Raw genomic sequence first — 12632 nt, forward strand, 5'->3', positions numbered from 1 at the left:
GTCAGGAAGAGGTCTAGGGTATTTGGAGAGTGGTTTGGGTTATTGGGTATTCTGGTTGGCATCTGGACTAGTTGTGTAAGGTTATTAGTGATGGCAAATGTTTCAGCATCTTTGCCTGCAAGATCTGTACAGCTGGAGGAGGAAAGCCAGTTGGTGTTGTGAACATTAAAATCTCCTAGGAGGATGATTTCGCTGTTGGAAAAGTGGGACTGGAGAAAATCAATTTTAAAGGAGAGGAAATTAAAGAGCTCAAAGTGGTTGGTTGCATTAGGGGAGCAATAGAGGCAGCATATGAATTTGACTGAGTTGGGTAGGAATATTTTCATCCATAGAAGGTCGAAGTTTGGCGATTGTAGGTTGGGTGCTCTCTGGCAAGGTATGTCAGAGCGGATATATGCACAGATGCCACCCTTGGGTCGAAAGGAGTTAAAGAGTTGTAGTTTGGAAGGTTGAGGTGAATAGTGCTGGAGGGAGGTGAGATTTGAGTTTCTTCCAGAAAGAGTAGATGAGGTTTGGTAGACTGTAGTGGTAATGGAAACTATTAAGGTTGGAGTTCAGGCCACAAATGTTGGTGAAGTGGATTTGTAGAGTTTTGTGAGTCATATGTTTGAACACAGGGGTCTTGCACATTTCCTATGCAGTGCCTGCATACTAGTCACTGTGGTGGCTGCTAGTGACGTCACTTGGTTTTTGTACTAATTTAGCTTGTCTGTAGTCGATGGTCCAGCTGTAGTTACCATTTTGATGTTTTTCTGCAAGTTGTCTTCGAAGCTGGCATCCTTGTTCCCTTTGTGCAAATGATAAATCTGGTTGAGCACATATGCAGAATTGCAGACAAGTGTCTTTGAACTTGTTGTTGATCGCTGTTATTAGTTTTGATGTGCTTGTCGTCGTGTCGCAAGTCACTTTTATGAGGCGTGGAAAGGTCGTTCCGTCCTTTCTTTTGTTTATGGGTCCGAAACGATGGCACCTGACTATATTTTTAGGATCGATGTCGCATTCTTCTGCTAATTTGATGATGTCTTCTTTCAATGCCTTTCCATTTTCTTTTGGAAAGTTCAAAATGACGGCATTGAATTTTTTGTTTTTGGCCTCCATTGAGTCATCATTAGCAGGGGAGGGTGAACTTGCATTGCGGTGCTGATTGTCAGTTGATTTGAGCTTGGTTTCTAGTGCTAGTATTTTGGAGGAAAAAGTTTCATTTATAGCACTGATGTGCTGTTTGAAGTTTTCAATTTGTTTGCCTAAGTTCAGTAGTTGTTTTACAGATGGGAGACACAGCGAACAGAAATAGTGCTGGTTAAGGTTGGTATATATCTTGTGTGCTGAATCGTTCATTTTTTCACAGGATGCGTGTATCCAGTGGCAACCGACTCATACATTATATCTTGTTTTTTATTGCTGATATCATCTTTGCAGCTGCGACACTTTGTGGGTTTGACAGCAGTCGATGGCGCTATGCTGGCAAGACATGGGGTTCTTGTTCGGTGTTACCTTTTGTTGCTGCCATCTTTGCTTTGCACGGTCGACAATTTTTAGATCAAAATATAACTGGTTTAACGCACTAAAAGTACTTACAGGTTGTGCTGGAGGTTTCTGCTTCTTAGTATCTGCTGTTAAGATTTCTGTTTGATGTTCAGTTTGAATGGGAAACTCTTGAAGTAGTGATAAAATGCTGGAGCACTAGTTTATAATAGCTCAATCACAGGCGCCACCTGGCGGACTGGAAGATTGTAAACCGTGAGGAATATTCTGTCAAGAAGGAGTATATGTGGAACTACAAGGCAGGCGATTATGACAAGCTTAGGAGGAGGAGGCTTAAATCCATGCTATGGCATAAAACACTGCAAGGTAGGATTTTAGTAGTGCATGGGGAATAGTTAAGGGCCATGTAGAGGAAGCAATAACAAATTGTATATCTAAGGCTAGAAGGGTTCATTAGGTAGGAGTTAGATTTATGAGTACCATCAATGATTAATTATCATTAAGCATGAGCTGCAGAAGATGAAAGAGAAAGGAGACCAGCAGCAAGGAAGGCAAAATCAAATTAGAAGAAGAATCTAGTTGAGCAGGTCAAAGGAAATCCCAAAGAGTTCCTTTGTTATGTGGCATGATGGAAAGAAAGAAGAGCCTGTTGATTGGACAGTGGCTTAACCATTTGACCCAACCATGACTGGCAAAAGTTAATCAAAAGCTTTTTCTTTAAAAGTATATGTCCTTATTTTATTCCTCAGAAGATTATTTTTTCCTTTTTTTTCCCCTGTTACATAAATTTGAATACTGTCATTCATTCAATTATTTATTTTTCTTCTGTGAAAGCTGAAGACATCAAGATTTGAAAAGCAAGATCTCAACCTTTCATTCATATTATCTAGTTCAATATTAAAATAATTGCACTTAATAATATGAAAGAAAGGTTATAATCATGCAAAGAAATTAAGAGGAATTTTAAATTAATTTATTTTGAAATTGAAGTATCATTCATTAATTGTTGGCTTTATTATTATTATTATTATTTTAGTTAAATTGAGTTATTATATAACATCATCTTAATTTCTCTTTCACAGTTGAGAGCAAAGTCAGAGGAAAAGATGAAACTGGAATTACATTGCCAAGAGTTGAAAAAACGTTTAGAGCAAAATCAGAATCCTGTTTATGTAAGTGTAGATTCAACAGAATCAAAACTAGAACAACTTCAAACACATTATGAAACCAAAGAAAAGAATTTATTAAACTTGCAAGAAGAACTTCATGACAAATTGCAATTTTTAGAATCAGAAAATAACAAATTACATCAAAAACTTGCAGAGATGGAAGGAAATTGCTCATGTGATGTCTTCCAAATGGAAACCACATCAAAAAGTGTAGATACTGATGTTCATTTGAATTTAGATATGGTAACTAAAATGAACGAACTTATAAATCGTCTTTCATCAACTGAGAAAGCATTAGAAGAAGTGACGGCTGGTAAAGAAGAGCTTTTAAAAAAAATTGAACAAATGAGACATTTAAATGAAAATATGAAAAAGCTTGCAGAAGCTTTGGAAAAGGAAAATGGCAGCTTGAGGACTGAAGTAAAATTATTGCATGAGAAATCAAATCATTATCAACTCAAGCTAGAAGAAACAGAAAAGATAAGAACAATACTTGAAGACAAGATTTCAGAAATGAGACTACAGTTAAGTACCTCTACAGAAGATGTGAACTGTTATGATGTATCTGATTCATATCTAAATGATACAGCTAAGATAGTGCAGTTGATGAGGAATATTACAAATGGTATTGAATCAAAACTAAAGTTATGTTCTGGTGAAAATATGAATGCACCAGAGGAATTTTCAGAATTAAAAATGTTGCAGGATAATTTGGAATCTTTAGTTATGCAGAAACAAAAACAAAACAAGGATGTATCATCATCCTGGAAAGAATTAGAAGAGACTCTGTCACACGTGAAAACTTTTACATCCCAACAAAATTTATATTTCGATGGATTAGATCAAAAATTAGATAACATTTTACATGAAAACAAGGTTTTAAAAACTCAATTAAATAATTTAAGGGATATGCTTTGCATAGACAGCACTAATGATAATTTAACTCTTGAAAATAAATCTGAGATTATAATAGATAATACGGAGACAGATTTAGATAATAATTCAGGTGTCCAGTATCCAGAGGACATTTTGCCTTTTTCAAATACCTCATCTCCACTTATAGTTTCATTAGCAGAAATAATTACTCGTACAGTCAAAAAATTGTGTTCTTTAGGAAACAAAGCAGAAATTACATGTAATGAACTGGAGCTATCTTCTCATTTAAGTGAAAAAGTTATAATTAGAGTTTATGAGCAGCAAGTCAGGATTAAAGGTATTACTCAAGAACTAGAAAGTGCTCAAAATTTTTTGTGCACGTTAAAAAAGGAACACACAAGACTTCAAGCAGCTGAAGGTATTCTTAAATACGATCTGCAGGAAAAGCGGAAACTTCTCAACAAGCTTCGAAAGCAATTAGAATCAACTCGTGAAGAATGGAATCGCGCAGTCTTGAAAAATTCAGAATCTGAAGTAGAGTGGCAAAATTTGAGGGATGAATTTGCAAAAAGACATAAACAAGCAAGTGAAGAAAGTGGATTTGTTGATGACACTAGGGTTAATCCTTCTGCAATGGTTGACATGTCTTCAACTGAAAATGATGAGTCCCTTTTTAGTACATCTCCTAGTTGCAAAGGTGCTGAAGGTGGTAGTAGTGAGGAAGAACTAAATATTGAACCCCAGTCAAAGTCTCGCCTTGAGATGTTAGAAGATCAGTGTCAGACATTATATGAAACTCTCCTTAAAAGTTCAAGGAAGAGTGATTTTCTTAGAGATAGACTACAGGCTGTTGTGGAAGGCAACAATAGGTGTAGTAACAGTAATAGTGCTGGGGAGGAGATTATTTCAAATTCAGTACAAACTAGTGATCTCCCAACTTTGTCTTCTCATTCTGATTTACAATTTGAAGATGCATCAAAATTTTCTGAACATCATACTCAAAGCCTTTCCAGTATCTCTGGATCAGATCATTTTGAAGAACCAAATTTGGAGCCTCAGTCAAAGTCTCGTATTGAGGCAGTAGAAAAAGAATGCCAGCTCCTTCTTAAGACTCTTCTTAAGAATTCTGAGAAAAGCAATTTTCTTAAGGAAAAAGTTCAGACGATACTAGAAGGTAGTGGAAGATATAATAGCATTGCTGCTAATAACAGTCTATCTCAAAGTGCACAAAATGTTGGGGATTTTTCGTCCTCTTCCCTTGATGCTTCTCATATGTATCCTGATTTAAATACTGAAAATAGTTCATTTTCCAAAGAAGATTTGGAGAATTGTGATAATTTTATGCGTGATCATTTTGAACAGGATGTTGAAGTTTCTCAAATTGAAGAAGCCTCTTCAACTTCTGAATATAGTGCATCTTTACAGAATGAGGATGGAATACAAGCCAGTGGCGAGTCATTGGAGGCATCAGATTCCAATGCAAATATTTTATCACCAACAATTGCCTTTGATTATGAATCGGTGCTTCCAAATGGATCAGAAACTAATATGGATTGTAGTGATGATAATACTTTTTGTGAGAATGAAAAAATGTTCGATAAAGAATATTGTGGGAAAGATGATACAAGTTCTGAATTGACCAGGGACAATAAATCTACAGAATCATCTGATTCAGAAGAAGATAAAGCAGCCAATTCTAACCAGATAAAATTGCTGGCTGCTTCTACTGCAGCAATGAGGAAAAAAACACTTGATAGTTTAATGGAAAGGCTGAGGGATGAGAGGGCATTCCATCAGCAGCGTGAAGCAGAGCTTGAAACTCAAGTAGAAGAGCTTCAAAAAGGCAAAGAAGAACTTACAAATCAACTTGATTTATTGAAAAATGAGAAGAGTAATAATATCAATAAAGATGTTGACTTCAGGTAAGAAGTAGTATTTCATTTAATCATTACTGTAAATTTACTTAATATTTTGCTTTTTAGGTGACGAGAAACCTGATAGTATACTCCTCACTTACTGAATAAGTGTTTTGCAATGTGTAACACGTACTACTTGCCCTCGCATTTCTTGTTCATTTATCTCACTGTGATAGAACTGCTCTGACTGGGTGAATTTTGTGAAATTTAGTATGCTTTAAGAAACCTTACTGTTTCCATGATGAGAGTAATAAAGTTTGTGCTCTTTTCCTCTTTCCTGTACAACTCAAATAAATTTGAAATTTTGAAACAGTTACGTCTTGCTCTAGATATCCATTGCCTAGCTGTCACTTGAAGCTGTAAATTTGCTCATTTGCTAGGATGGTACTCCTAGTGAAATTTGAAGGAGTTCATATGTCCTAAATTTAAAGCTTAGTTTGAATCCCATCATTTGGGTTGCAAGGAAAATTTTTTCTGATCGTTCTAAATTTCCATTGATGCTCATTTGAAATTCTATTTGCATTCTAACTTTCAGACAAATTCAAAAATAGAAAATCATCAAATCCCTGTGTTGGTTTCTGAATGAAGAGAAATGGAAATTGTTAATATATCATTCAGAGTCCAACATAATCTACCATTCCCTGAGCAACATTTGTTTTTTTTTTTTAAACTAATAGTCTCATGCTCATAATTTGCTATTTATGTAATTTCTTCAAGTTATGTTAATTGATATTTATTTATTTATATATGTTTGGGATAAATTACAGTTATGAAAAGCTGTGTATTAAAATATCATTAATTTTGTGAATTTAATTCCTTTAATATAATGTTAGAAACTGTAATATATGTAATTTTGATATATTGTTGGATTCTGAATGAAGAGAAATGGAAATTGTTAATATATCATTCAGAGTCCAACATAATCTACCATGTCCCTTTCACACCTAGCTTGGGCTCTCACATAATATTAGTAACAAATTTTATGGAGAAGCATCACTTCTCTTGTGACTTTTTCAAGAGGTGAAATATCCCTAATGAATAGAAAAATACATGTTAAAAGAAACAACAAGTCTGTATGCACAGGAAGGAAGCAACTAACAAGAAGATTTTGTGTACCTAATGAAGAAGAACCACTTAATAGAGTGCAATCATCTGTAGATAAACCAACTGTGAAAGATAGTGATACAAACTCTATTGTACTTGATCAGCCTGTAACACAACTTAACACTGACTTGACATCAAAACTTCAAGTGTCTAATCTTGAACAAGAAATTTGGTGCTGGAAATCAACTGTCAATTGAAATTATTGCTAAATTAACTGCTTTACATATCAGAGCTAAAAATATGAGAAGAGGAAGGAATTACAAAGGAATGAGTGATCACAAAGGGATTACTAATAGAACAAATCACCCAGTCATGAGACAACTAAAACTTAATTCTAGTGACAGAGAACAGAACTTCTGCCTTGAAAGGACATTATCACACTATAAGTGTAGCAATCAAATTTCTCCCTATGATAAAAACAACAAGACCTCAAGTGGAGAAGTGGAGAGAAATAAATACATAGACTGTAATGAGAAATTTAATTTTATTCAGACTAGGCACTATCTGAAACCTCAAAAAAGAAATAGAAGGTCTGAATCCTCTGCAGGAGTGACCTGTGTGAAAAATTTTTTCTTAAGAAAAAATTTTTCAGAGGAAGCCTTTGTTGGATTCTAAATGAAGAGAAATGGAAATTGTTAATATATCATTCAGAGTCCAATTTATAATCTACCATTCCCTGAGCAACATTTGTTTTTTTTTTTAAACTAATAGTCTCATGCTCATAATTTGCTATTTATGTAATTTCTTCAAGTTATGTTAATTGATATTTATTTATTTATATATGTTTGGGATAAATTACAGTTATGAAAAGCTGTGTATTAAAATATCATTAATTTTGTGAATTTAATTCCTTTAATATAATGTTAGAAACTGTAATATATGTAATTTTGATATATCCAGAAGATTCTTTGTGGTATCACTTGATTGGTTGCTATGAGAAATTATGTTATTTTTAGTTAGCGCATGTTTACTCTATACTATGCACAAGGCGAAGTTGATGTGAGCTAAACCGGTGAGAACCAGTTTTTGGCGGGAAAAAAGAAGGAGTAGATACGAAAATGTAAGTAAAAACAGAATCGAATAGGGGAGTATAGAGAATGGTAGCTGGAGACTGGAGGGGAATTTTGACGTACCGAAAACGGTATTTACAGGACTGGAAATCGCTTGGTATTTTAACTTACCTTTTTCTGAGTTGGATTTATACCAAAACTTCCTGATACCTAACAGTGGAATAGTGCAGGAAATAGAATAATACATATAAGAAAAAGAAGAAAAAGGCAGATAATTTAAACCAAGTGCATAAAGGTTATATTCTCCCGAGTCTATAAATCAGTCTACTTATGTGTTGAAGCAGCTATATCCTGGTAAGATTACCTTTACTATACTTAGCGAGAAGTAACGAAAATTAATTCCTCCGAAAGTAAATTGTTCCTAGTTGCAGTATTCAGCGAGTCAAGATTTAATAGGTGATGTGCTAAGACTTTTTCCCTCTTCAAATGATAAATGCTGTGTTGTGGAATTAAGTGTTCGTTAACTAAATGAGAATACTGTGAAGCTTATTTGTTGTAATTTAGGAATCTCGAACTTACATGAACTAAAATTGATTAACTGAGCCTATAGAATTACAAATGAATGTCAATACTCATGAGTTGTATTCTTCTGAATATCTTGAACTGATTTGATATTTAAAAATGTTTTGAAATGTAACCTTAATCAGAGTAGAGTTATGATATAAGTTCTTTGTAATAAGAAGGATAAGATTTGTTAAATATAATCTTTAATTATAAAGTTTAAGCTCAGCTGACTAGTATACTAGAATCTTAATGAGAGCCTTATATTCATTCAATCATAACCCTGTTGGAATATTGTGTTATGATGTAATTTATGTGTCACTGCATTAAATAATTTTGTTTGAATTGAATCTTGTTTTCGCCTGATTGTTTCATTGCGCCCACTCATTAAAATAATTCAAATCTCAGCAGGAACCCTATGTAATAAAAATGAAAACCTCGGCCTAAAATCAGCTTATGATAACCTAATATTTGGAGTGGCGCAGTATAATATAAATTTTTTTCATATTCGGCTGATATATATCAGCCTACAACTAGTTAAATACTAAAGAGAGAGAAAGAGAATTGTAAGACGATAAAATGTGATTGAGAAGAAGTTACGATCCAACACCTGTGATTTCATAATGATTTTCTATTTTTGAATTTGGCTGAAAGGGGGAGTACAGATACTGTACTAGTACTTGCATCATAATTTTGCATTGTTACTAATTTCCTACTGACAGTTTTCTCAGGCAAATTAGTCTGACATCTGCGAGGATTCCAGTATTCTGACCTATTTGACTATTTATCCTTGACTAGTTTGATATCCGTACTTTGCTACAGTATTTAACTACTATAAATCCATTTTGACTCCAATAAACTTTCCTTTGATTGCAATGAACAATTTAAATTTAGCACAACTACCCCATGTCAGGTGACACCCTGTGATTATTAAAGTCATAGTTCCATCAAATGACATTACCAATACCACATTCATGTTCAGGTTGAAATTCCCTTTAATTTGATACCTCACATTATATTTTTAGACATTTGTACATAGAATTCAAAATTTATAGATGTTCGTTATTTAAAAACAACCATATTATAATACTTCTGGATATATAACATTTTTTGTTTTATAAATTGTTATTTTTGTTTTTTTGAATTGGTTTTGTGATATAATAGCATAGTACCCATGCTTCGCAAAGGTGTTCACAATAGTAAATGAAAACTAATAAAGAAAAAAGTATATATAGTTTGAATAAAGCGAAGCATGTTGATGCAGGAAAACGATGAAGTGAATCAAATATAACATTTGATGAAGAAATAAAGAAGATTGTAGTGAAAAAAATACCTGTGACCTTCCCCCCCCCTCTACTTAAGGACCTCTTTGTAGACCACATTGGTGGTTCTTTTCTCAGGTGCTAGGATCACCAGGCTGCTGGGTGAGCTCATTCTGGAGCAGGCCATGTAGAACTGCCCATGTGAGCAGCAGTCCTCCCTCAAGTCAATCCCTACCACCAGCAGCAACTGGCCCTGGGACCTGTTGATGGTCATAGCAAAGCAGACTTTGAAGGGGGAAACTGCAGCCTCTTGAACTTGAAGGGGTACTCTGATGATATGAGTGGTATGCATGGGGACCTCCTCCTTCACTTGAGGGCATTGCAGTACTGGCACTTGTGGCTCATAAGACCCAGAGCTGCAATGCTGTCAGGATTATGTGCCATGCCTGAGTGAGCCTTGACCTTCCATAGAAGTGCTTGCATTTCTACTCATCTTCCAAGATTACTTTGCTTATATATTGAGACTGCCACTCTATGCTCCTGGGGTGATCTTGCTGGTACCTGGCCACCGCTGATCTGTGCAACCTCAGGGTTCTTTTGTTGGTAATTGGCCACTGCAGGATTACTCTGTGCATATTTCCTTGCTGCATCCTTGAGTTTCTTCCTTCTTTTAGCACCGGTGTATCTTGCATAATGTTTGCTAGGAGCCTTCTTGGGGACAGGAAGAGGTGATGGCTGAGGGAGGGGTGTGGTGTGGTGGACATATCATGGCAGGTATGCATCGAAATGGACCCTAGAATTGTCCTGTCGAGCGTAGCCTCCTCGTGGGATGACCTTCAGCACCAAGACTCTCATAGAGCTCACATTGCGATAAACCTCTAAGACAAACTCAAACAATTACCCAGCTGCCACCAGCTCGCATAAACCACCATAAATAAAGGGTCGGGAGATGTGAGTGAGGTACTCAGTGGAGCTGGTATAGTCGTCCCCCTTGCTGTTGTAGGACATGATGGAGAACTCCTCCCAGTTGTCCACCACATGCTTTACGATTAGCTCATGCACATCCCTAGTCATTAGCTGAGTGTCATACATGAGATAGGAGAGGGACCAGAACAGGCAGGCTATTGTCCCCATGATGGGGACAATGGTATGAGGCATCATCTCCCCATTAACATTTAAAAACTCAATTGCCATGCTGACTTAAAGAATCAACAAAATGCATTAAAAAGTGAAAAATAATCCTTTGTTAAATATATGAATTTAAACTTTTTGGAGTTGGCACCAAATTTAATGCAAACTAATTACATAAATTTTCAATTACACGATTACCTATTTAATTGTTGTTGAATATTACTAAAAGTTCTAAAAAAGAATGATCCAGAAATATGGAAAAGTAACTGAAACACAAAGTAGTTCTAAGAACAAATAATTATTCACAGAATACTCATATGCATTCACGGATTTAGCCCCTCATCCATTCATACTTATTAATTCTTGGAGAGCTCTGTTACCTATGCTGCTAAATGTCTACTCACCACCTAGCGGATACAGGTGTAACTACATAAAATAAGGTCCATGTTCTTTCATCAAGAATAAACATATTTTTATTACTGAATGTATAAAGTGAGGATATATAACTTCCAATACATATACTCACTTTTTTTTGTTAGTATAAGTGCATATAGCTTGAGAACTATACTTTGTATAGAATTAATTTGTTTGCTTTAAATTTGGTGCCAACTCCAAAAAATTTAAATTCATGTAAAATTTTCTCTTTTTATAGTGATTTGTCCATTCTCACTCTCTCTTCGAAGTCGGTTTTATTGTTTTTTTTTTTTTTTTAAAGTTTCTTAGCTTTATAGTTTCATTTTTATAAAGATATAGATAAGCCTACAAAAAACAAAAAACTGTTTGGGGACCACTGGAGAAATGTCCTCTTTTGAATAAAAAATACCCTTTTTTACTTTTACTTCCTTTCTACCCCTTTAGGGGTGAAAATTTAAAAAATGGTTAAAACACTTTCTAAAAATTTTAAAAAGATACCTATATGCCAAAAAATGTTAACTCAGCAAACACAGGAGATATGAAATGTTCTATAATTCACCCCTGAATCTAGATTTGCCCTTTCAGGGATTGATTAGGGCAAAATCCTGAATTATGTTTTTTAAGCATTTGTATGGGTAACCACAAGGACAGCAAATGTCATTCTATGCCATATCAAAGGTTATAGTAGTACACAAGGTAAGGCATCCACAAATATCCATGCCCACGGTAGGATTCCAACCTGCGATCTGTTGTTGGAGGGTGGGTGCACTAACCATTCACCCAACCAGGTCAGCCACTATATGAACCATAAGGGTATGTTAACAGTTAACATGCTGGAATGTTAAAGTATATTGGATTGTTTTTTTTATATTTTTAACTAATTTTACTCTTTGTTTATAGTGATATAATATAATTTTCAAATTATAAGCACTTCTTTGTATCTACTACTAAAATAATCAGCTGGAAACACATAAGAGCAAGAATAATTCTTCAATGTTGCTGCTTTATTAATTAAATAATTCATCAGAGGAGTCATGAGAATCTAGGTCATCAACAAAAGTTCTTCAAATTCAGGCATTTGCAACAAAGCATTCTGATGGTTTGCTGTACACATAACTTATGGAAAGTTTAGGCTTATCTTCAGGAGTGAGGTAATAGTAGGAGTGGTCTTCTTCAAAAATATGTATATTGCATCCAACTCATTCTGCACACTTTGCACTTTCTTTTCTCCATAAATTTCTCTGTAGCAAGCAGGTGCAACTTGTATCATTCTGACTGCTTTGCTAAAAGTCTTCATGTTGGAGTCCATTTCCTCAAACTACCAGCTAGCCTGGTCAGCTGGTAGTTTGAGGAAAGGGCTGTAGGTTTCAATCCTGCTGTGGGCATGGATGTTTGTGATTGTCTTTAGGTCGGAGATGAATTTTATTGTCTGGTGTGAGGCCACTGCCCTTGCTTCTTGGAGGCCTGAAATGGCTTGAAAAAAAAGAGTTCCATGTTTCATCTCTAGAGCATAGTTTCCAGACTATGTAAAAAAATAAATAAATAAAATTATAAAATTAATAAAAAAATCGTTACCCCACTCATGGTACTAATGTACTATAAGGCTTACAACCTTTCGTGAGTGGGAATTGCATTAAAAAAAAATTGCCTCATTAACAGAGGGACTCCACTTCTTGTTCATTATCTTCTTTTTCTGTAATTTTC

At 35.0% G+C, this 12632-nt stretch overlaps 1 protein-coding gene across 3 annotated transcripts in view; it reads left to right on the forward strand.

Annotated features, from left to right (window-relative positions):
• The window catches only part of LOC150094147 (uncharacterized), a 387756-nt gene that overhangs the window by 226677 nt on the left and 148447 nt on the right, over positions 1–12632 (forward strand). For all 3 annotated transcript variants that reach the window (XM_090412301.1, XM_090412300.1, XM_090412302.1), the window contains one exon: positions 2568–5452. In XM_090412301.1, coding sequence (XP_090268427.1) covers positions 2568–5452 — 2885 coding nt within the window. The remainder of the gene's footprint in view (positions 1–2567; positions 5453–12632) is intronic.

The sequence above is a fragment of the Typopeltis vanoorti genome, chromosome 22 (genome assembly GCF_054136105.1).
Source record: "Typopeltis vanoorti isolate ZY-2024b chromosome 22, IOZ_Tvanoo_1.0, whole genome shotgun sequence".
Lineage (NCBI taxonomy): Eukaryota > Metazoa > Arthropoda > Arachnida > Uropygi > Thelyphonidae > Typopeltis > Typopeltis vanoorti.